The 25,660-nt window shown below is 45.8% G+C and overlaps 1 protein-coding gene across 1 annotated transcript in view; it reads left to right on the forward strand.

The window, feature by feature from the left end:
* Nucleotides 1-287: 287 nt before the first annotated feature.
* LOC311312531 (autism susceptibility gene 2 protein-like) overlaps nucleotides 288-25,660 on the forward strand; it is a gene marked incomplete at its 5' end in the record, with an annotated part of 51,902 nt that continues 26,529 nt past the window's right edge. Inside the window, 5 exons of the mRNA XM_084442492.1 lie at nucleotides 288-581; nucleotides 16,284-16,457; nucleotides 19,204-19,230; nucleotides 21,414-21,443; nucleotides 22,448-22,496. Coding sequence (XP_084298618.1) covers nucleotides 288-581; nucleotides 16,284-16,457; nucleotides 19,204-19,230; nucleotides 21,414-21,443; nucleotides 22,448-22,496 — 574 coding nt within the window. The remainder of the gene's footprint in view (nucleotides 582-16,283; nucleotides 16,458-19,203; nucleotides 19,231-21,413; nucleotides 21,444-22,447; nucleotides 22,497-25,660) is intronic.

Genomic DNA, 25,660 nt, shown 5'->3' on the forward strand with positions numbered 1-25,660 from the left:
TAACACTGCCCGACGTGATACGGAGTATATCTTTGTCTGACAGTAGCAGCCGACAACATTGCAACAAAGTTGCAAATAAGCTGCATCAGAATGTACTGCAACAACGTAGCGTTGTCTTGTTATTGTAATTGCTTAGGAATGTTAGTTTTCATATCTTGCGAAAGTAACCTATGATATTTGGGAAGGAAACAAATAGATTAACACAAATTTCTTCCCCTCAACGCCGCCCGATCTTACGTTGCGTGTTGTGTTGAATTGTCGAATCCCCATCAGTTCAGAGACAGAACATGGATGGGAAAATAAAGCGCAGTCGGAGGTCAAGATCGCAGAGAGACCGCGTGCGGAGGAGAGATGCGATTCATAATAACGTCCAAAATCGAAGTGTCTCATCTGGATCCGAGCGTGGGCAAAGCCCGTTAAGGAATAAGGCCCTGCGGAATTATGGAAAATATACAAACTCGCATCATGACCGACCCCCACGCCCCCCTCGTAAGAAGCGACGTGGGTCCGTGTGTCAGGAGGACGAGGACGTCATTGATGGATTTGCAATTTTCAGTTTTCTTAGTCTGGATAATTTAGAGGTGAGTAGGCTCACAGTCTTCCGTAATTTGATGTGGTCAATGTTGACGCACTGTAGGCAGTTACATGGATAGGCTGCCATAACATCCTCACAACATGCCACACTTTTGTGCTGTGATGCACTTAAATATCCTATATGGACTACAGGCATAGCTAACACATAATTGCTTACCATGTAAAGTAAGTAAAGTAAGTAGCTTTGATAGGGGAGCCCATCTCCCGAAGCCTTAGCATGTGGCAGCTTGCTGTACAAGTGCACCCCCTGGACATGACGCTAGTCCACCCCCTGGACATGACGCTAATGCACCCCCTGGACATGACGCTAGTGCAACCCCTGGACATGACGCTAATACACCCCCTGGACATGACGCTAGTCCACCCCATGGACATGACGCTAATGCACCCCCTGGACATGACGCTAGTGCACCCCCTGGACATGACGCTAATACACCCCCTGGACAAGTACACCCCCTGGACATGACGCTAGTCCACCCCCTGGACATGACGCTAATGCACCCCCTGGACATGACGCTAGTGCACCCCCTGGACATGACGCTAATACACCCCCTGGACAAGTACACCCCCTGGACATGACGCTAGTCCACCCCCTGGACAAGTACACCCCCTGGACATGACGCTAATACACCCTCTGGGCAAGTACACCCCCTGGACATGACGCTTATACACCCCCTGGACATGACGCTAATACACCCCCTGGACAAGTACACCCCCTGGACATGACGCTAGTCCACGGACATGACGCTAGTATGTAACAGGGACTTACCCCCAATCCAACCCATGATGCTGAGTGCCAAGCAGGGTGGCATTGGATACCATTTTTATAGTCTTTGGTATGACTCGGCCGGGGAACGAACTCACGACCTCCCAGTCTCAGGGCAGACACTCTTACCACAAGACCACAACAACTATTTATCTATTCTACTGATGGCCATGTCTCTTTCATGAAGTATAAAGCCCATGTTTACTGCTAATAGTATTAGCCAATAGATGTAAACATTTTCCAGGAGCTTGCTAGATCGTCTCGTTGAGAGAGGTTAGGGAAGAATTTTTACAGCTCACCTAATTCGGCCCCTGGGGGAACTGTTTATTTGCTTCCCTCTGGAAAATGAGTTGTAGGATCTATGTCCATCCCCCTTTGCTCTCTGTAAAGCGCATGGTGTTGCCTCTGTGTATAAAATGTGCTATACAAATAAAGTTTGATTTGATTTGAAGGCATGCATTCACTAAGGGGAATTAGCTTATTATCAGATTGTTAAATTTTTATGATAATCTGGTTCTTTCTAATTCATACACTTATTGAATTTGTGGGATGAAAGGCAGACTGACCCTCATGCATCTGTGCTTCAAGATCTTATAAAGACAGAGGGTTGGTGCTCTTTTGAAAGAGGGTTACATTTTTAAAGGAGCTGCTTTTGCACTCGGTCTGAAATGCCCCCAAGTGAAATGAGGCTGTGACCCACTGTGCCTCCTCCTCTATCACCTGTCCTATGGGCTCCAGTATGTTCTGAAAAGGGTTGTGAAAGAATCTTGAAAGCCATACAGTATGAAGTTTTGCGATTCAAACAAAGCTGACTTGAAATGCCAAGAACTGTTGTTTTTCTCTCAATTCCTCTCAACAGATGGTGACTAATTATAGAGATGTGAATGGGTTAGTGACCCTTGAGTGAAAGATAACATGCTGTATTGAGACAAGTGAGTCATAGTGCGATAGTGGGAGGTAAGAGGCCCGGATCCAGACATCAATACCACAGCAAGTGGATGCTCTTTCTGAGATGAGGCTTTAAAAGGCAGACCTATGTGGAAAGAGAAACTAGGGAAGTTCATTGTAGGTCAACATGACAGCCCACCAGTGGTTTGGGGGTGGTGGTGGTGGAGGTGTTGGTGGGGCTGGTGGTGGGGATGGTGGTGGTAGTGGTGGTGATGGTGTTGGTGGAGGTGTTGGTGGTGGTGGTGGTGGTAGTGGTGGGGTTGGTGGTGGGGGTGATGGTGGTAGTGGTGGTGGTGTTGGTGGAGGTGTGGATAGTTAGATTGTTCAGATCAGTGCCTCGCTTCATAGAGGTGGAAGTCATGAAGGAATTTCTGAGCTGTGTGACTTCACAATGCTGTCTACTGTAAGGAGGCACATTAATTACAGTAAACCCAGCCACTGATTCCAGCTAATACCACTCTACTGTTATTGTAAAAAATTACAAAGCAAATACTAGATTATCATGCCGTTTTCTGAGGCATGCCTGACACAAGCACAAGAGCAACAATCAGGCCCAAAGCATTAAGGTTCTAAGTTGACTTAATAACTTTATTACCCAGCTTACGTGCGTCAGGCTTTGTCATCATGGCGGGGACATGAGCCTCTGATGGCTGTAGCATTATGTATAAACCTGTGAGATGCTTGGATGTTATCCAGGAACTTTCCTTGCTGCTCACTCTCCCGGAGAGAGCCTCTCGGCCCCCTCCTTTCATGATGACTGAGCTCCAGGATTTCACTGGCTAACATGTCTAATGCTAAATCTAGGATAAGTCCCTTGTGAAGCAAGCTGTCACTGTTAACTGGTATTCACTATCCCAGCGCAGGGTTGAGATCCCTCTCCCCCTCTCAGCAGGAGCTTCAACACCTTGACTGCATGAATAAACGCATGTTTGATGTGTGACTCTCCAGCCTGACAGGCATGTCACACACTCCCAGATGCGATGTCACATAGCTGACTAAACGCCACTCGTGTGTGAGAAGCTACTTGTTCTGTTTCGGAGCATAATTTGCCCACTGCTCTATCATCTCTGATCCTTTAAATACTATTCTAAGGTAACATAGATAATAGAGCAGGATATGTTCTTCCATTTACAGTAGACTACACTAAATAGCAGTGGCCTGTTCAGTGAGCCTGAACCCAACTCTAGTGTTGATCCTCCTGGCAATCAGGGATTTACCTCTGTGATCAAAAGTCCCTAGTTGTGTGTGTCTCCTCTTGTCCTATGGGTTAGGGTTATGGGTTAGGGTTAGGGTCTGCAACAACAGCGCTTCTTCTGTCAAAGGATAATGGTCCATTAATGGCGGCATGATAGCCTCAGGTAATCCTGATAGTGTTACATTTCACCCTGCTGACTAGCCTCAGATAATCCTAATTGTGTTACATTTCACCCTGCTGACTGCACTTCCTCAAACTGTAAAACTTGCACAGTAGTGTGTGTGTGTGTGTGTGTGTTTTGTGTGTGTATGTGTCTGTCTGCCTGTCTGTCTGTGTGTGTCCACAGACCCTGGGCCCACAGCCCAGCAGGCAGTGAGACAGGAAGCAGACGTCTCTGGACTCTCCCCTGTCATAAACCCCCGTGTGATTTCTTACTCTTTGTTCCGAAGCTTGTCTACTACTGCTGTAAATAAACTATCAGTCGCCCCAAACGGCATCCACCTGACACAGAATACCACAATGTCTTTTACTGTTGACAGCCGGTTGTACGTAGAAGTGAATGTGGTGTGAGTGAGGACTGTGTGTGACCTCAATCCAGTGGCTTAATAATGACTGTTGGCCCCATTTTCTTGGATACCATTTAGCCTATCTGCCGTATATGGTGCAGCTCCAATTTTAGAGTTCCAATTTAGTCGGTGGAGCAAACCCCCCTCTCTCTCTTTTTCTCTCTCTTTCTGTCTCTCTTCCTTTCTCTCTGTAGTCTCTCTCTCTCCCTCTCTCCCTTTCTTAGTAGATGGGATGAGGGTAACCAAAACTTTTATTTTGCTATCCATGCGTATCTGGTCTATTCCAAAGGCATACAATAAATGACCCCAGATGTAATGCCAGGATGCCACAGTTAACTGACTCCATAAGGGAAAGACCTCATTAGATACTGATAGTCGATAATCTGATTGTCTTTGTAGCTGACAGGAGGGCGATGTAGAAGCATTAATCAAGCTGCCTTACCAGCCGTTGTCAAGGATAGCCTGTCCGCGCTGTGTTGTTACACTCCTTTGCTATTGTCTGTCTGTGTTGCGGAACATTACGCTGTAATCAAGCTGTAGCCATATGGCCCCTAAAGTGAGATGAGGTAAATAAGATTGAATATGGTCCATCCGTAATGTTGGGCAACGTGAAACTCTTGCCAGTGTCACATGGCTGTGATTCAGCTTTTGTCAGGAGGTTGATCGTTATCGACAGCTTCTCTCCTCGTCTGATTTATCTGGGAGCTGCTTCAGTGTGACATTCCCACAGTGCAATGTGCTGCAGGCAGATGCTGTACTGAGTTGACAAGCATAAGCTTTTAGGGTTAGGATCCTAACTCTAGCTTTTAGGGTTAGGGTTAGGATCCTAACCCTAGCTTATAGGGTTGGGGTTAGGATCCTAACCCTAGCTTATAGGGTTGGGGTTAGCTGATAAGCATGTGGTCAGACAGAAGACTGATGCGGACTGATGACCCAACTGTACCTCAAACCCACGCCATGCTCTGGGAATTGTTGGGTTCAGGGTTGAACATACAGCTTTGTAAGCTCACACAGAGAAGGGGGGGGTATAGATTAGATTGATGTCACAGGTATGCGAGAAATGGAGCCTATCATGCTTAACCAGTCCTTGTCCACATCTCCAGCCACCAGAAGTCATCGGTGGAATCCAGGATGGCAGTGATAAGGGGCCGATTCAGATGTTTCACACACAGTACTGATTCTGACTGTCCTGAACTGCCTGACAGTGACCGCCATGTGTAGAAAGTGGATGATGCCTGTGTAGAGCTACAGCCTTGCCCCCCCCAGGCATATAGCTGTTTAACAGCTACGTAGTGTTATCTGTTATCTATGGACCTGAAGCTTTACACACAGATTAGGATTCCAACATGAACCTAATGGAGTTGTCATGTTCTATCAGATTAGCAGGGTGCATGACCAGTGTATAAATTAGATATCACTCTTCATTTCAGGTGTCTTTAAATCCGTAAAGTAGCCGCAACTCAAATCATTACTTTGGTAATGTCCATTAATGGATGGACACCTCTCGTCTGATGAAGTTACCTCTCGTCTGATTAAATTACCTTAGGCTTGTAACACTGTAAGAGAGCAGTGTCTCCTCACGGGGTTAATGCTTGTCTGTAGCAGTGTGTGGTCAGGTGTTAATGCTTGTCTGTAGCAGTGTGTGGTCAGGTGTTAATGCTTGTCTGTAGCCATAGGCGATTTTACGCTCTGAGAGTAGGGGGGGCAACATTTTGACGTGAGAAAAAAAACAAACAGTTCTGCCGTCCCATCCCGTCTATTTACAAAGAATACCAGTTGTGAACAGTATGCTAATAAGAAATCCGTATGACAATTCAATATGCACAACGCATCAAACTTCATCTAGACACCACGAGCATGTCAATATGACTTTATGACCGAGCACTAGGCCATACCCAACATCACAACATCAAACTGCAACTGCCTGCTGGTGCTAGCTTCCTCGCCGATGGTGATGTTGCTAGTGCTAGTGCTAGTGCTAGTGCTAGTGCTAGTGCTAGTGCTAGTGCTAGTGCTAGCTTCGATAGCCTCTGGAGCACTTCTGCATGCGATTGCACCTGCTGCGCTGTCATTTCGAGTGGTAGCTTCTTCATTAGCATTGCCAGATTTTATTTTATTTTATGAAGAAGTGGTAAATTGTTTTTATAGCTCTTTTTGCCATTATGAGCAGGTTGGCTAGTTGTAGCTTGTTGAGCACTGAGCAGTACAGTCAGATCTCATTTTTTTCGATGGACGAGTTGTGCCATTAGTGGATTATGAATATATATATTTTTAAAGGTAGCCTAGTTTAAGTAATAAATACACTTTTAAAATTAATGATGATCTAACACAAACTGGTACAAACCACAATTATGTATTTAATAATTGTGTTAATTAGTAAAAAAAAAATAAAAAAAATAAAAAAATGTTTTTAAGAATCTGAGCAGAGTTGGGCTTTCCAATCAGGGGGGGCACTTGCCCCCCCTGCCCCCCCTATAAAATCGCCAATGTCTGTAGCAGTGTGTGGTCAGGGGTTAATGCTTGTCTGTAGCAGTGTGTGGTCAGGTGTTAATGCTTGTCTGTAGCAATGTGTGGTCAGGTGTTAATGCTTGTCTGTAGCAGTGTGTGGTCAGGTGTTAATGCTTGTTTGTAGCGGTGTGTGGTGTGATCGTATTTTAACTGATCTAGTCAAAAAGAATTTACCAAGATTCGCTCAAAAGGTTAAGTCTGGTTTATTGTGAAAAACATACGAGCGCAAGGACTTCCTGAACAACGAGTGGTTAGTCAGCGAAGTGAATTCCAAGCTTGTCATGCCCAGTCTTATATTCAAGCAAAACACAGGTACGGCGCTTTGAGGATGTGATTGGCTAACTCATTGCACGTCATGAAATGGCAGGCGTGGCCAAGAGTACAGACATGTGACAAACAAAGAAAACAAAAGGTCTGAGCCAGGACGGGGAAGACGAAGGTGTGGCCCTTCTGACTTAAACAAAGAGATGAGGAAGAGCGAGGCAGAGGAGGTGTTTATAATTACAAAAGGGAGAGTTGAGGTGTTTACAATTACAAAAAGGGAGATTGAAACTAGAGGTTGCAGGGGACTTGATGAATACTTGGGGGGAGGTGATGAATTACAAGAGAAGTGAGAGGACAAAGGTTTAAGGTGTTTGGATGTAAATTCCTGAACAATCCCCCATTTGTGCCTGAACAGGTACACAAAAATAAAATATAAAATCCAAACACAGTGTAAACAGTCAGCTATGCTATAGATGTGGAAAGGAAATAATCTCTCCACTAGGTGGAGCAAAACATTTTTTTTTTTTTTATTATTTTCTTTCCACGTGCAAAATCACGCACCAAAACCCCTTGTTTCAGAAATTTGACAGGAAACAAGATAAAAAAAGATGACATGATTATATACTATTTATAGTCTAAGAGTGGACAACCATTCACCAAAAAACTTGATTTAACAAGGCAAAAAAAATTAATGGTTACCAGTGTAAGAAGGGCAAAAAACCTCTTGGTCAATTTAGAGGAAAAACCCAAACTTATTTATCAACTCATGTTTCAACCATTGTAACTCTTGTAAACAAATATGATATTTTTCAGATTATTTCAAAGTTCATTTACTCTTGTTGTGAATAATCGCATGTGATGTCCTATGGAACATATCTTCCATGTGTGCGTCTCTGAATGTTTAATGTAGGTTCCAGTGTGTGCGATTAGAGGTGCAGTCATTGCTGTTGAGATTGTCCATGTTGTCATACCACAACCACAAGAAGGAGGTGACCGGCAAGGTCAGTCTCCGATTTCTCATCAGAGGAGAGGAGAGTGTGGCGGTGACTGTCAAGGTCACTCTTGTTCACAGTGTATATCCAACAGTCATTTAGGTGACACTTCTCTTTTGGGCAATAGAATGTCATTGGGGAATGCAAGGCGTCTTCTCTTCTAGATCGCAACTTCAATGTCGCGTTGTGTGAATCAGTTATGTTCAATGTTAGTTGCAGTGTGTGTAGGTGTGTGTGCGTGTGTGGTGCATCTTGTGAGGTCATGGCTGTGGAGTTTCTCCATGTTGCCATCATAACGATCATGAGAAGGAGGTGACCAGCAAGGTCATTTTTCCTCCGATTCCTCGTCAGAGGAGAGGACAGTTGTGGCAGCTCATAGCTTTGGCCTCTGAGCCCTCTGGTTCAGCTGCATCCTTGATCTCCTGGTGTTGGCGATCCCCTGGTGGACCGTCCTCTGCTGCTTGGACCCGTCGGCAATGGCTTGCATGGATCCACAAAGTCCTCTCAGATCGCTGTCTGCGTGGTGAGTAGAACCTGGTACGGCCCGAGCCACCTCGGCGAGTTCCAGCTCCTTCGTCTGTGGTCGTGGACCAGGACCCAATCCCCAGGAGAGATGTGATGCAGGAACCCCTCCTTAGCCTCAGGAATGGCGGTCCTCACTCTGTTGAAGACATCTTTTAGAATGTTATTCAGTGCAAGACAATATTGTATCATATCATCTTCACATGACATGAGACTAATCTTATTTTGGGGAAAACGGTGTGTTAGTCATTTTCATAGGTCGACCAGTAAGGACTTCATATGGAGCCAGCCCTGTGGTCTGGTGCGGTCTCCCTCTCATGTACATGAGTGCCAGAGGTAGAACTTTCATCCATGACAGACCTGTCTCTGCCATCAGCTTGGTGAGCTTTACTTTCAGAGTTTGATTAGCTCTCTCCACTATTCCAGCACTTGCTGGATGATAGCTACAATGCGTTCTAAGGTCAATCTGTAGGCTATTGCAGATTTCCTGAATGACACTATTTACAAAATGGCTCCCTCGATCTGAAGAGAGTTTGGTTGGCAGGCCCCATCTTGGAATGATCTCTCTCAGGAGACTCTTTGCCACTGACAACGCTGAGGCATGCCTGCAAGGAAATACCTCAGTCCATTTGGAGAAAACATCAGTTAACACTAGGCAATATTTGTACCCCTGGCATGGAGAGAGTTCAATAAAATCCATCATAACATGTTCCCATGGCCCACTTGGCCGGGGATATGTTGACAGTTCCATTTTTATCCCTTTTCCAATATTGTTTTGCATGCATATGATGCATTTAGCACAGTTTTGTTCTGCAAAAACCATGAAACTTGGTGCATACCAATACCTGTTAACATCCTCCGCCACCCCTGTTTTTGAAACATGATCTGGCCCGTGGGCTAGTTTGAAAGCATAATGAAAACATGAACGAGGTAGTACAGGTTTGTCATTAGGCCCTAGATACAGGTTAGTTTGGTGGTGGAATGTGCACTTATTCCTCCATTTCTTTTTCTCCGCAGGTGGAGCAGATGCTTGTAGGTCAGAAATGTCTGCCAGGGACAGTGGAGGAATCTTGTCAGGGTCTGTGGATGGTACAGAGAGCATAGAAAGCACAGGGGAGGAAGCAGAGACAGCCGCAGCTTTTGCAGCGAGCTCTCGGAGGGTGAGGAGGGAGTCCCTGTCCTGGTTCAGCAGGGTGAAGGTGCGGTGGGACACGGTGTCCGTGTGGACGCCACACAGCCAGGGCGCCAGCAGCACGTACAGGCTCTTGAATTGAACCCGGTCCATCCCTGTACTGCTCCACGTAGGGTCGGCCCGGGTCGTGCTGCTGGAGGGCTACCTCGTCGCTCCCGCTCCCCCAGTACAGGCTGATGAAGTGCTCCATCTGTGGATCCACAGATGAGAGAGACAACAGAGACAAAACAGAAGAGCAAAAGGAGAGTCCTCTGGTCTCCCTGTTCCCCTCCTTGGTCAGGAACGGTTATCAGCAGTCTGTTGGAGATACTCAGAAACATGGTTAAGCGCAAGCTCCTGCTTTGGGGAAAAAATGTTGTTATTCAGTCAGGAAAACTTAAACAGGGTGTCTGTTCAAGTGTCATTTAGAGCCAGTCTGCAGTAGCCTACAGTGACATCAGGGGCAGTGTTAGAATGACTTTAACACGCCCAGTCCCCAGTCATGATCAAGGCAATTGGATTTGGCTCTAGAATTTCTCTCGCGATTTTATGAAAATAAAATAAAATAACCACATTCTCGTCTCAACAAAACAACACCCCCTAAGGGTGAAACCAAAATTTCCTGAAGTCAGGATAAAAAATAGAGATGGGGCAAAGAAAAATGACACTAAAATGAACTGGCTTCATTTACAATTAACTAATCAAAAAAAATCCATCAAAGCTTCATTTGTATAGCTAAAATTTGTATATCTAAAACCTCCCTCTTCTGCATTTGAGGACAGAGTATTGGGCCCCGCTTCGGACAAAATGGTCTCTTCCCTGTTTCATACTTATCTGTCGCTCACAGTGAGTCGGTGACATGGCGTTGGCCTTGCATCTCCCGAACCCCAGATCGCCCATCTGTAGGGAAACAGGCCAGTAACCTCCATCTCCACCTCCGGTCCTGTGCCCGTCTCCTGGTTCGGCATTCACCCATCACTCCCGGAACGACAGTTGTCTGTAAAAAAACACTCAGAAAAAACACTCAGGCCTGATGAATGTGCCTCAAACTATAAACATGAGATATTTAACAAAAACATTAAACATATACAATAACCAAATAATCACACAGCAGCAAAGCAAATCGGGGGCCAGAGAGATAGCCCCATCGAAAGAGAACAGCCCTCAGCGCTGTCTCATATCCTCTTTCCATGCTGGACCAAGAATGACCCTCAAGTCATTCGTGACTCCACACAGTTCATAGCTTCATGCTGGCGAGGGGCAACCACTCCTTGGTAGCCCACACAATGCACTCCAGGAAAATCTGAAAACATCAACACAGAACTTCACAGAAACAGAACATCCTTACGTCCTCAGCTACATCTGTCTTCTTCTGTTTATTTACCTTAAAAAATATCTCTCTATCTTGGCTAGTTAAAATCTCCCTTATGGGTTGTTCAAGGGAACTCCAGCAGGTGGCGCTCGACCCCAAATTTGAGGCTCTTCCTTTTCATTCAGCTTGCGGTAACTGTGACACCGTTCAATCCAGTGGCCATACTGACCACAATGGAAGCATGAATCATCTCTATCTTCACTTCGATTATACCTTTTTCCTCGCCTAACCCTACCAGAACGCTTCCTATTGTTTCTCTGTCGCCACTGTGGTCGTTATTGGTTCCACCTCGCACCATCAGTTTGATTGTCCAGCTGTTGTAACTGAGCATCTTGTAATCTGGCTGCACCTAGCTTCATTTCTTTCAACTCCCTCTTTTCAATGTGATCACGAAGACGCTCCGCATAGCGGAAATGATCAACAACTTCTTCGAGAGAAGTCGATTCCCAGGTGTGGCACATCAACCTAACTTGGTCGGACAAAGAGGAGAGAGAGTTATTCATCAATTGTTGTTTCAAAATCTTTTTATAATCGGCGTTCGCTTTGTCCATGCCACTGTGTGCGGCGAAAACTGATTCTAGTCGTTCCCAAAATTTCTCGAACTGTTGATCGGAATTTTGTTTGCAATATGTGATACGGTCCCAATCCATCTTTTTAGGGAATCGAGTTTTGATTCTGTTCAACAGCGCAGTGTTTTGGTCAGAAAAATCGGCATGATTAAAAGGCAATGTAATGTCAAACGGATGTTTCACATCCACCCATTTTAGCCCAAGGCATTGTCTCATGATCATGGCGATTTCCTCTGCGTGAGGCTCATACATACGAACTAAACTGTTAAAAAGATTTTCAAACTCGTCAATGTCTTTGGTTGGATCGGGCAAGGTTTTAGCTATTTCACGTAGTTCATCAGAGCACCAGGGTCTATAAACCGTAATCTCTGGAGTCCAGGCCGCATAACCAGCTGCATAATTTATTTGTGAAGGGCGAGGAACAGGGTTTGGGCAGCGTATCAGAGGCGCGTGTATTTGCGGTCCCTCCAGACTATCTCTAGCCATTTGCAGTTGTTCCAAATTAAACTTAGCCTCAGATATAGCTCTAGCCAATTCTTCCTTATACCTCGTAGAAAGGGGCGAAATGAGAGAAGGGGCGTGGCTAATGGCGGGAGCATGAAAATGGGGAAGAACAACAGCCTGGTTGGGTGTGAGCACGGAGCAACGAGTCGAGGGGGGGGGGGAATCTAATTTTAAATCAGAGTTATTCTGCTGGGGAAATGGCGGAGAGACTGTTTGCGGAACCTCCTTATCTTTCCTTCCTGACCTAAAAACCCGCTCTCGTGCTACTCTCTCCCAAATCTTAAAAACAGACCAGTCTATAGAATTAACAGGCTTTTCCCTTAACCTAGACATCTCAACCACCTCTAGCTGAGCCCGAATCTTAGAATTTAACACTAAAATGTCAGATGGGGATGTAAGGAATCGAAAATGCTTTAGCGCATAACGAAATCTGCCAACAAACGCTCGCAGAATAATGCTTCAGCGCAACAATCTCATCAGGCTAGACAAGTTTAGCAGTAGAATCCTGTGACATCCTCTAGCCATATGTTAGTAGCCGGTGTTACAGGGACACCTAGTGGTGCTCCCAAAATGTTGCATGTATGACCCGGATGTTGTCTTTGGCAGCGCGGGGAATTCAGTTTAATAAAGGCTATACTGCGAAAATCCCTAATAAACACGACGCAGCCTAAAACCCCAAAACAGCAATGAAAGGAAACCTTATAGTTAACTCACGGCGGGAAAGAATACAATTTCGAAAGAAACAAAGACACATTAAATTCGCTTAGTACTCACCCAGTCAGGAAGTTCTTTGTTCTCTGGCTCAATGGCGGATCACCGGGACAGTTGTTTTCCTGCGTCTCCCAGACAACCAGCTAGCCTACTGGAAAAGTATACAAAATACTTACGATATAAAGCAAGAGCCGAAGCTCAAAAATGCCACTGAGCCGGCGAAAATAGCGCTAGACAAACAAAGACAACACACGACAAAAACAGACACTCCGGAGATTAGCTGGTAATCGCACTCACTGCGAACTTCAACCCATTTGGAAATCGCACTCACTGCGAACTTCAACCCTGTGGGAATCGCACTATCTGCGAACTTCAACCCTGTGGAAATCGCACTATCTGCGAACTTCAATAGGTTCCCTTCTGTGCTAATTCTGGAACATCGAGCTAAAGCAACCCAAAACGTTATCCTAGAAGTGCACTCTCACTTCTTAACTACAGCCGAGCCGACAAACAATCTAAACTGTAGTCTACATCAACTGTAAGGGAGCGAGTCCCAAACCCAAAATTACACCTCTTCTGAAGGGAACCCCCGGTAGCCTAAACAAGGACGAAGTCAGAGAACAATGCAATATCACCAATCCTAAACTGCCATTGTTAAAAACAACGCCTTTCGCCACCACCTTCCCCGGGGAGTTTTGCTTTCAACAATACGCCAGACCATCACAATCCGAAACTAAAACAAGGCAAATACAACTCAGAACCATAAGAGGGTTCGTTTAAACGTACCTGTGAGCTTCAAGAATCCAGTGGAAGAACTGAGGAAATAATCTCGGCGTGCGCTCTGGCGCAAGAGAGAAGATTGATTTTCCAACGCCCACTATAATGGACCGACACGTCTGCCGATCAGTTCATCCACTGGAATCCCGAAGCAACACGCAGGCAGTTCTCCCATTACCATCCGCGTCGCCAACTGTGATCGTATTTTAACTGATCTAGTCAAAAATAATTTACCAAGATTCGCTCAAAAGGTTAAGTCTGGTTTATTGTGAAAAACATACGAGCGCAAGGACTTCCTGAACAACGAGTGGTTAGTCAGCGAAGTGAATTCCAAGCTTGTCATGCCCAGTCTTATATTCAAGCAAAACACAGGTACGGCGCTTTGAGGATGTGATTGGCTAACTCATTGCACGTCATGAAATGGCAGGCGTGGCCAAGAGTACAGACATGTGACAAACAAAGAAAACAAAAGGTCTGAGCCAGGACGGGGAAGACGAAGGTGTGGCCCTTCTGACTTAAACAAAGAGATGAGGAAGAGCGAGGCAGAGGAGGTGTTTATAATTACAAAAGGGAGAGTTGAGGTGTTTACAATTACAAAAAGGGAGATTGAAACTAGAGGTTGCAGGGGACTTGATGAATACTTGGGGGGAGGTGATGAATTACAAGAGAAGTGAGAGGACAAAGGTTTAAGGTGTTTGGATGTAAATTCCTGAACAGTGGTCAGGTGTTTAGGTTCATTAGAGCTAGCCCAGGCTAAGGCAGCACTTACTGTGCTATTAGCCGATTGCGCGGCCTCCCTAACCCCGAAGCCTAACCCTGCACTCCAACCCACGCAAATAGGATTTGAATAACATCACATAACATCCCCGTCTGGTGAGAGCTGATAGGTCTGTCTGGTGAGAGCTGATAGGTCTGTCTGGTGAGAGCTGATAGGTCTGTCTGGTGAGAGCTGAAAGGTCTGTCTGGTGAGAGCTGAGAGCTGATAGGTCTGCCTGGTGAGAGCTGATTGGCCCGGCTGACTGGCTGGGAGCTCAAGGCTGCTGAGAGGGAGAGCGAGCGGAGGTATGACAGGTGTGACAGTTGAACTTGATTTGTAGCCTCTGCTACCCCTGTGTAAGCCTTTGTCAGACCATTAACCAAGGGATTTACCTGGCTGTCAATATCAGATATACGGTCTCATTTGCAAGGCTCAACACTCACAGAACACCACACAAACTCAAACTATCCTGAATCATGCTGGATGGACCCATGCTGACAAACCCAAGAAGAGATTTAGGCTCTTTCAACCTAGCTGAAGGCCTAATGCATGTTTTCTACTGGTGTACTGTAGCCATAGACGGCCTTTGTTATGTTTCACCCGTTTCAACAGAAATGGGCCCCGCCCTCGCTAGGGCCCCTGACTATAATTCGATAGTCACCCCTTTCCTCTCACTAAGAACATGACTAACGGTGTCAAAAATATGAACTAGTCAATTCTCAAACTAAAGCAAATACACATAATTAAAAATAATCTCTATAAGCAATTATTTGGGGTTAAATAATCCTACCAGGCCAAAAGTGCATGAATAACAAGAAAAATAACAGAAAAACACATTTCAAACATCAAAAACATCTTGTGTGATCTGAATTACAGTTCAAATAATTAGTTTGATCTAAATGAGTAATAACAAAGCATGCCTTAATTAAAAGAAATCACACTATTGAGAATATGGGTCAATGGTCATTGAATATGGGTCTTTTATTTTATAAATTGTTTTCTTCTTATAATTGCTCTTGAAACGAGCCCCCAGACGGCTCTGTCTGTCACAACTCTCTGTAGCAACAGATGTGGAGATTGGGTGCTAAATCAGAGCAAAGCTAGCAGCCATTCTTTTGGTCAGTGCAGTTTGGTGAGAGTCTGGGGAGGAGAAACAGAATGAGACATAATTTACCCCACGCTGCCAGTATTTCAGCTGCACCATGAATATTAATATCACTATGGCAATGGTTGTGGAGATTAGCTGCAGGTATCCCTGAAATGGTTTGGTTTTCAGAGAAAGTGGAAGCTGGAGGGATCATCACGCTTAGCAGGGAACATTCACACGTGTTAGTGACATGTGATTAGTTGTGCTTATAGCAAACAGGAGGCTAGATCACCACAAAGCCACATGAGACCGGGTATACTGTGCTGCAGAGGCATCTGTCAAGATCACCTGTGATAATGTTTTGCTAATGCAATGTTTGACTTCCGCTGTGCATGATGGCGTGTGTAACACCTAACCCTAACCCCCCCCCCCCAGACCAGAACAGGCCAGACCAGACCAGACCGAGGGCTAATCCCAGACCAGACCAGACCAGACCAGGCCAGACCAGACCAGACCAGACCGGACCAGACCAGACCAGACCAGACCAGACTGAGGGCTAACCCCAGACCAGACCAGGCCAGACCAGACCAGACCAGACCAGACCGAGGGCTAACCCCAGACCAGGCCAGACCAGACCAGACCGGGGGTTAACCCCAGACCAGGCCAGACCAGACCGGGGTTTAACTCCAGACCCCACAGCCTGACAATAGGCAGCAGCTGTCTGCCCATACTCAGTCTCAGGGGCTGCCTCAAAGGATATGACCTGAATACACGCCCAGCTCTGCCCCTGAGCGCCGCAGGCTTCTGCTCTGTTCAGCGCTCTTTCTCCTCAGGATTTGTGTTTGTATTGATTTTGTGGAACATGTTTAAAGGTCCCGGAGCATTTGCCATTTTGACACAGCTTCTCCCCCCGGTCTCCTAGGGTCTCTCTTCTCGCCTGCTTTAGTTCTTAAATTCTGTCTTTTCTTGCTTTCCTTCAGCTGGCTTTAAGGAAGAGGACGAAGAGCCTGAGGTCCCAGGACGGGAAGGACAAGTGGGAGAGACAGAGGACTGAGAGGGCCCTGTTCCCTGTCAATGGAGCTGACGTTGAACCAGAACAGGAGGTGGAGAAGGAGCAGGGGAAGCTGAAAACCCACTCAAAGAAGAGCCAGCAGGTACATCAGCGCTGACGGGGAGTGTTGTCGCTAGGGGGAGTGAAATGGGGGTGGGTGTGACTTTTAAGTTGTTCTGTTGTTGGAGAACTGGTTGTGAGAACTGCTGGAACAACACTTTGGGTTCTCTGGAGATCTCTCTCTTTCTCCACCTTCCATTTTAAATAGTTTTTATGGTTCATAACATTGACTTACTCCCCTGTTGCAGTTTTAACACACCGTCTCTCTCAGGTGTTAATTTTCAACACCAGTGAGTCAATGAGCTCTTTTTATCAGTTGTTTCAAAGCTTCCCATCCTCTGTGTGTGATTGCCTTACTCAAGGCTGTCTGCGGTACAGGAAGTTCGGAGGGAGCTGCACAGGAAATGAGGGCCAATAAAGCGCTGTGATGAGATGAGATGAGATGCTTTGTGGGGAGCTTCCTGCTCAAAGCAGGATGTGTGTGTGTGTGTGTGTGTGTCTGTGTGCGTGCGTGTGTGTGTGTGTGTGCGTGCGTGTGTGTGTTTTACAGAGAGCAACATACACAGACTTGGCTCCATTTCAGTCTTCATCACCTTCCCCTTTGGTGTCCAAATTTTTGAAATGAATTTTGTCGACGTGTCAGAATTGATCCATATTTTAGTTAAATTACACAATATTGCAGTAAATTAAGCTTTTGAAGCTACGCAATTGAATTTATAGGAAGTTACTAGATGTTCTATTTAACATTGCGTGAGAGGTAGGGAGGTATAGCGGCCGGCTGGGGATCACAAGGTCCCCAGTTCGATCCCAGCTTCCGGCAGTGTGCCTAAGTGTCCTTGAGCAAGACACTGAACCCCACAATCGCTCATGTACGGCACGTTGGCGCAGTATCTAGTATTGTCACCTCACAGCAAGAAGGTCTCTGGGTCTTTCTGTGCAGAGTTTGCATGTTCTCTCTGTGTTCACAAGGGTTTCCTCCCAAAGAACCCAATACGAAAAACATGCAGAAGAACAGATGCTCTTCAGTCCGGTCCCTGACCAGGACCTGGACTGAGCACTTTGACTTGGTCCCCGGGCGCCATGAACGATGGCTGCCCACTGCTTCTGGCTGCCCCTGGAGGAGGACAGCTGGGATGGGAGAAATGCAGGGAACAATTTCCACCGGTGACACATGAAAAATTGCCGTGTGCCGTGTTGCTGCTCACTGTGTGCAGGTTTGTGTCACGTGTGGCTGAATAAAGACCCCCACTCGGGTCCTGTCATTTATTTATTTTTTATAAATTGCTAACAAATAGCTTCTCATAGTATACCAAGTGTTGTTTGTTTCATAAGTACAACTCCATTGTAATGCTTACTGTAAGTTAAACTCCATTGTAAGGCTCAGGCCCTTCTCATAGAAACCACAGATTCCATGAACAAATCAATCAAGAGGAGTTTAACTGACTCATCAGGATAAGTGTGGCATTGTTTTGTGCCGAGTGCATCTTGATATGATAAGACAGGAGAATATATTGAGTGTCCTGGGTAACAGTCTGTATGAAGGCTGAGTCATAAAAGCAACCCTACACTGCTTTGTAGGAAGTATTATAAACAACACTGCCCCCCCCCCCCCTTCCCCATCCAGGAGGATAAGAACCTAGTAAATGTAACAGCATATTCACTGGTCGTGGCACATCAAGTCATACGACTTTTAAATGATAAGACTCATAAGTCATGAGACTTTTAATCACTTTACAGTCATTTTGAAATAATGTGTTCATTATGCAAGTTATATAAAGATAGCCATACACACACACACACACAAATAGAAATCTAACTTCCTGTCTTGGATTAACACAAATGACAGCTTCCCTATTTTTCTGTCAAGGTAGTGAAGTGCTCGCCCCCTGATGCTCTGGGACGAGGGTTGAGAGCACCTAACCCAGATCAGTACCCCATCATCATCCTGTCCTCCTGTGTGCACTGCCAACACACATGAAGTCAATATGACTTCTCTCTCTGTTCTATCCTGAAACTATCTCCTGCAGCCCATAATCAACATCTGGATGAGAACAACATTCATTTACTGCAGGGATTTCTCATTATAGGTCTCGACCTCTCAGGAAAAGTTTGTCTGACCGCATGTGCATTTGGGATTTAGCACTCAATGCAATATATATATATCACTATATATACACACAATATATATATATATATATATATATATATATATATATATATATATATCATATAATCATGTTGACTTGAGTGAACAGAGCGATCCAGCTGGTCCTCAGAGGATGGAGGGTCCTGGTGCTGTCAGGGTTAGGGTCAGGGTTAGGGTTAGGGTTAGGGTTAGGGTTAGGAGTCTCTGGAGTCTGGACAGGACCTCTAGGTTTGGAGCAGATGTCCTCTCTGATGTGCAGCTGTGCTCTCCTTGTGAATCTCTGATCCCGCAACGCCCTCTGCTGGGTGGAATGAACTATTTTAACTGCAGTGAGGCTCTGGATTGATACATAGTTGTGGACAGGGGCGGACTGGCCATCGGGGTGGCCTGGCGCTCCAACTGGCCTGGCCCGAGGTGAATGGCCTGCCCCCCCCCTCCCGGCAACAAATCGCGCAGCACCCAGCAGGGTTAGGGTTAGGGTTAGGCACCACAGCGAGGTAGCACAGTTAAACACTGCCTATATTCTACACAGCTCTCAATTCAATGAGGAAGATTCATGGTATAGTACATATCCTATACATACCATACCTACCACATTTGAGGGGAATAAAAACACTTAACTTCTGTCCTCTTCTTTCCACAGAGCTCATTCTCTGGACGGGGATATTCGGTGAGTGACCTCATTTCCCTCTGGTAGAAGTGCCGTCCCTGTGCTCAGGTGTTTACAAGTAGATTGATTATATTACAGGTTTTTATTCATATTGAGCAGGTGTCAAAAGTCCGCTTAGCTCAACTGACCGTTATTTAGTGAATTGTGGTTTTTATCTGACAACAGTGACCAGGGTGGAAGCGTTAGGAAATGGTAAATGGACTGCACTTATATAGCGCTTTTCCACCTTAGCGGCACTCAAAGCGCTTTACAATGGCCTCTCATTCACTCATACACACACACATTCACACACCAATGGCAGTAGCTGCCATGCAAGGTGCTAACCTGCTTATTGGGAGCAATTTGGGGTTAGGTGTCTTGCTCAAGGACACTTCGACATGTGGACAGTCGGAACCACTGACCCTTCGATCACTGAACGACCCGCTCTACCAACTGAGCTACAACCGCCCCACAGGGTTGGGGAGGTTAATAAGAGAGGTTCAGTATGTTCAGTCTGTACTGACTCACTGATTATAGTGGCTCACGGCTCTCTGGCCAGTCTGCTCCAGCAGGATTAACGTCACACAGCGGTTAAAGAAACGACAGTCACTAAATTAGTATAAATGGGGTGACAGACTTAATGCGTGTTAAAGGAGAATGTTCTTTTTCGACAACCTGGACCTTATTTACGGCGTATTATAAGACGTTTGACTCATTGAGATAACTTTGGTGTTATTCGGAGGCCTGTAGAAGAAATTTAAAATCCACCGCGAGCCAAGTATATCCATGTAATGGCGGCAGACGGGGCAGCGAGAATGCAGCTTCTAAAAAATGTATTTTCTGCCGCGAAACGGTTGTTTTCATCAATCTGTTTTTATGAATCGCTAGTTGTGCTTCCCTAAAGCGAGGGCTTGTTGTGGTTTTCGAATATGTGGTCTTTAGCCTCTGTAATATGATCTTTAGAAATGTCTTTAGAAACAAATAAAGCTTCCCCACTTGCTGCAGCACGCATGCGCACAGCGCGCAGACTGGCTATTCTCCGTTACGTCTGTAGGCTACACTCACGGCTCACATTCTCTACGCTACGATCGGCTTGTTGGTGCCTGGAATATTGTGTGCAATATGCCTGAATATTTATCCAATTTTGAGGATATAGAAGATGACTTAGAATATGATGGAAGCCGATCGTAGCGTAGAGAATGTGAGCCGCGAGAGTAGCCTATAGGCGGAGAATAGCCAGTCGTCCTGGAGCAATTGGGAAGCTTTATTTGTTTCTAAAGACGTTTCTAAAGATCATATTACAGAGGCTAAAGACCACATATTTGAAAACCACAACAAGCCCTCGCTTTAGGGAAGCACAACTATCGATTCATAAAAACAGATTGATGAAAACAACCGTTTCGTGGCAGAAAATAATTTTTTTAGAAGCTGCATTCTCAGTGCCATTACATGGATATACTTGGCTCGCGCTGGATTTTAAATTTCTTCTACAGGCCTCCGAATTACACCAAATTTATCTCCGTGAGTCAAACGTCTTATAATATGCCGTTGTCGAAAAAGAAAATTCTCCTTTAATGTCCTTCTCTCCCGCTGTCTCTCTCTCTCCCTCTCTCTCTCTCTTTCTCAGTCTCACTCTCTCTCCCGCTGTCTTTCTCTCTCCCTCTCTCTCTCTTTCTCAGTCTCACTCTCTCTCCCACTGTCTCTCTCTCTCCCTCTCTCTCTCTCTTTCTCAGTCTCACTCTCTCTACCGCTGTCTCTCTCTCCCTCTCTCTCTCTCTTTCTCAGTCTCACTCTCTCTACCGCTGTCTCTCTCTCTCTCTCTGTCTCACTCTCTCTACCGCTCTCTCTCTCTCTCTCTCTCTTTCTCTCTCTCTCTTTCTCAGTCTCACTCTCTACCACTCACAGTCCGCCCCTCTCTCTCTCTCTCTTCTCTCTCTCACCCTGTTATAACTGTTACTAGATCAATGATTACACATGCTAATGATAACTTATACTACTCACAATGCTAGCAGCCACTCATAAGTGGAGGGAACTGTCAAACTGCCTCTCTGGCTTCCGATAGGATTTCAAATAAGCTTAGGTTTGACACGTATGTCTTGTTGAAATGTCTGGTTTAAATATTTGTTATAGTTGAATCCATATGGATGGATTTGACATAATGTTTGAGGGGATTATCCATATGTTTTATCTGTCATCTCCCACAGTGTGACAGTGAAAGTGGCATTGATGACAAGGTAAGACAGCTTCTAGCAGCTCATGGTTCATATCCTTCTCTGGAACTTAGGGTCAGATAAGGTTGTTCTTCATAAAGCTCTACATCGTTATAGCTGCATGTTCAGTTTGTGAATAGGACTCATCACAACAGCAAGTTCTTTGCTTGTGAACTATCCAAGAAAATCATCCCCTCTGAATGTTAAATGTGGTCATGCTCTGACCATAAGCCCCAGTCAGACCAGGAGAGACATTCTGACCATAAGCCCCAGTCAGACCAGGAGAGACATTCTGACCATAAGCCCCAGTCAGACCAGGAGAGACTACTAACTGGCAAGGCTACACTGTAGAGAGACAGTGTGGGGGGGGGCAGGTAGCAGTCAAGGCTGTGGTCAAGGCTGTGGTGGGTCTGTGGTGGTCTGTGGTCCAGGCTGTAGCGGGTCTGTAGGGGTCTGTGGTGGGTCTGTGGTGGGTCTGTGATGGGTCTGTGGTGGGTCTGTGGGGGTCTGTGATGGGTCTGTGGTGGGTCTGTGGTGGGTCTGTGGGGGTCAGTGATGGGTCTGTGGGGGTCTGTGATGGGTCTATGGGGGGCTGTGTGTCTATTCTTGTGGTTTGATAGCTTTTAGACAGACAGTGAACAAAGAGTTGAGAGAGAACATCAGTCCACATGAACCTGACGTGTGGGTCTGGCAGGACCTCGGTTCACTGCAGGGTTAGGGTTAGGGTTAGAGGGTTAGGGTTAGGGTTAGGGTTAGGTTCCACATGAACCTGACGTGTGGGTCTGGCAGGACCTCGGTTCACTAAAGGACATGACACACAGGTTGCTATGCAATCAGAAATACTGTTAAACTGTACTGTAGGTACCATTGGGATGTGACTTATGTAAATTGGTGCTATAACATATAGTGCTATACCATATTCAGTGTTTCAGGTAATATCCCATCAACACATACTAAGGACTTTAAGAAATGATAGAAACCACAAGTAACACTTTGATCGGTCTTTCTCTTCTGTTCTCTTTTTCTAGGTCTCAGGGGTCGAGTCAGACAAGCTCTTCACGTTCAGGATAAAGACTGGTAAGAAGGATATTATGCAATTTCCCCCTGGGGATCAGTAAAGTACCCATGACTACCTATTATATACAGTAGGAAGGCGAAGAAAGTACCTACTGTACTACTACCTATTATAATTCCATGGTGTACCATCCACTCTTCGGTAGAGTATAACAGATGCTACTCCTTTATGGGTAGTGAACATAAAAATGCTTTGTTACTTTATTCCCTTAATATCTAAAAAAAAATACATAAATAATATATAAAAAATATAATTATTACGGTTGTTATGGCTGAAGATGTTACCAATAAAATGTGAACGAAAAGATCGCCAAGGCAACATCTGGTGTGTGGTTTTCTTACTTTGCTGAGGTGGTTCCTTTAGGGGCAGTTGAATTATTCATGCCATCTTCAAAACCACCACACCAGGGCTATGTGGTCACATTTCACCTCATTTGGCCTTTAAAACCACCACTAATGCGTACACACACACACACACACACACACACACAGACACACACACACAGACAGACAGTCGAAAGACTGGCTTAATCCTACTGGCGGTGGGAATCTTTTAAAGCTAAGCCAGAGGTTTATTATGCGTTGTGAAAGCGAATAGGTCTGTTTAATTCCTCCCATCCTCAGGAGCTGCTTGTGGTCGGTCATGTGAAAGGATGTTTGCTGTTTACTTTGGGAGTCTCTCATAGCCCTTTTCCACCAAAGTAACTCTGGTTCGTGAACCGGTTCAGTTTAGAATTCTTGGAACCATCTAGGGAACGGGCCCGCGTTTCGACCAGTTTTGAGCGGAACCGTTGTACGTCATTAGCTTGGAGATATAGGCATGTGTAAAGTTGTTTAGGTGGTGTGTCACAAAAGTGGCTTGCATATGAGGCGGAGTGGTACTCTACTGTTAGTTGTTTCGACAACGCCACTCTCACGTATAGGGGTGAGAGGCCCTCAAGCGAGCAGACTATAACTAAAGCTGGGTTCCCTACATATGTCCTGTCCAATTAAATGAACTACAGCAGAGGCAGTGGTAGAAAAAGTATAAATACAATGGTTTATTTAATCAACAGGTCTCTACGGCATACAAACAGACATCACACAATATAAAAATAGACATTTGATAAGAAAAAGAATAAACGCTATGGGCGGGGCAGGACGTAATTGGGACTGCGCGTATGGTTGTTGGGTGAACTCCTAACCTGGGAGGGGCATGCTATATCACACGTGCGTTAAGGAGGTCATACGTGGGTAAAGATAATAAATCACACCAAATTGTATGGATAGCACACATCACACATCACACATAACTGAAAATCACACCAAACGTTTTAGGCTAACCCCATAACAAACACACTCACTGCAAACCAACACATGTCACCAGGTTAGCAAGCCAGGCCTAACCAATACGCTGCATAAAGGCTAGGCGCCAAACTAATACACTCAAAACAAGTCTTTGTAACCAAACAAAACTTAATGGCCCTAACATCTATGGGAAAAACAGTGGCAGTCGCTGGACACTACCTGTGGCCAGAGATTAGTATTAGTTACAGTTCACAAGCAACACAGTTCAAAGTGTATTTTAATTAACCTACCTAACAAAACGTACCAAGAGCTGCTGGGTTTAAAACCCGGTTTCTTCAACGCTTGCCCACAGTTACCAGGAAGTTGAGGAAACCGCTGCTACATATGATAAAAACATTAGTCAACCAAAAGTAAAATGAAAAGAAGATGGCTAGTGCCAGCGTAATGATAGATAAGCCTACCTTAGTAGCACTGGGCTAATGCCTAACACATCAATCAGATCAAACACTCCGCAGACAATTTCCTCCCGCACTGCTCACAGCACCGAACAAGGACTAGCACAAGCCTGTTAGCAAACGCTACCTTGAATTATCGCGGGGCTTGAGGTGGAAGGAAGTGGCACTCAATAGGCTGCCTAAAAACTCCTGGGTCCTAAAGCTACCCGGCTACACTCATCCCCACTGTGAAAGGTCACCGTCCCGGTGACAGGACTAGTACTACTACCTATTGTAGCCTAAAGCCAAGGTCGAAATACTGCTCGGATGGCTTGGTTGGACACTGATTGGGCTGCAGCCCCCAACTGCTCCACGGACAATCCTTGCGTCCCAACTACTGAGCGAGGTAGGTTGAATGGGTTTGCATGTTGGCCTGCTGTACCTCTAGGCGTGCAGCGCAAAGTTTGTCCAGAGGTTCCAACTGACAATAAGGCAGTAGCTGGTTGCTGGTCAGCCAGTAGTTGTCCTTCCGTCACAGGACGGCCAACTGCACGTGCATTTGTAGTTGTACTGGATGGTCCTGGTTGTAGCTCTTCGGACTCTAGAGCATTCTCGTGTTGTCGGAGGTTTTGTGGGGCCTGCGTGACAGGGGGGGCTCGGTTACATGGTGGTAACGGCTCTAACTGGAGTACACCTCCAAACTCACTGTCGTCCCCATCCTGGCTGTCGCCCTCTGTTGGCAGGCCTCGTGCACACTCGGCTGGAGGAGAGACAACTACAAGTGCTGGGGGTTCTCGAATAGCCGCGGTTGGGAGTACTCTTAACTCTGAATGGTGGATGTTCTTCTCTTGCCCTGGGGGGCCATTGGCAGGGCGGATCTTATATACGGCTCCATTCTCATCCCTATTTCTCACCACTTTGTAGACTGTGGAATCCCAAGAGTCTTGAATTTTGTGACGTCCTTGGACATGGCTCCTCTTGTAGACGAGCGTACCTGGTTCCAGGATAGTAGTCACATTAGGCGGGTTCTGGCGCCCACGGCGCTCTGCTACTGCCTCCAGTCGCTCTCTGGCGTGCTTGTAAACAGGGTTCAGGCGGTGCTGGTGTTCGCCAATCCAATCTCCCATAGAAACTGAATTGGTGTCTTCCTCTGTGGTCCCCAGGAGGAAATCGATAGGCAGCTGAGCCTTCTGGCCAAACATCAGCTCGTATGGGGAGTGGCCTGTGGATTGATGCTCCGTATTGTACGCGAACAGGACTTGAGGTAGGTACAAGGGCCATTTCTTCTTTTTCTCTGGGGGCAGGGTTCTCAGCAAATCATGTAGCGTGCGATTGAATCGCTCACATTGTCCGTTTCCTTCTGGCCTGTATGGAGTACTGCGGCTCTTTTCAATGCCATACAATTGGCAGAGGCGTTTTAACAGGTCCCCCTCAAAATTCCTGCCC

This window comes from Borostomias antarcticus, assembly GCF_949987555.1.
Source record: "Borostomias antarcticus genome assembly, chromosome: 8".
NCBI lineage: Eukaryota > Metazoa > Chordata > Actinopteri > Stomiiformes > Stomiidae > Borostomias > Borostomias antarcticus.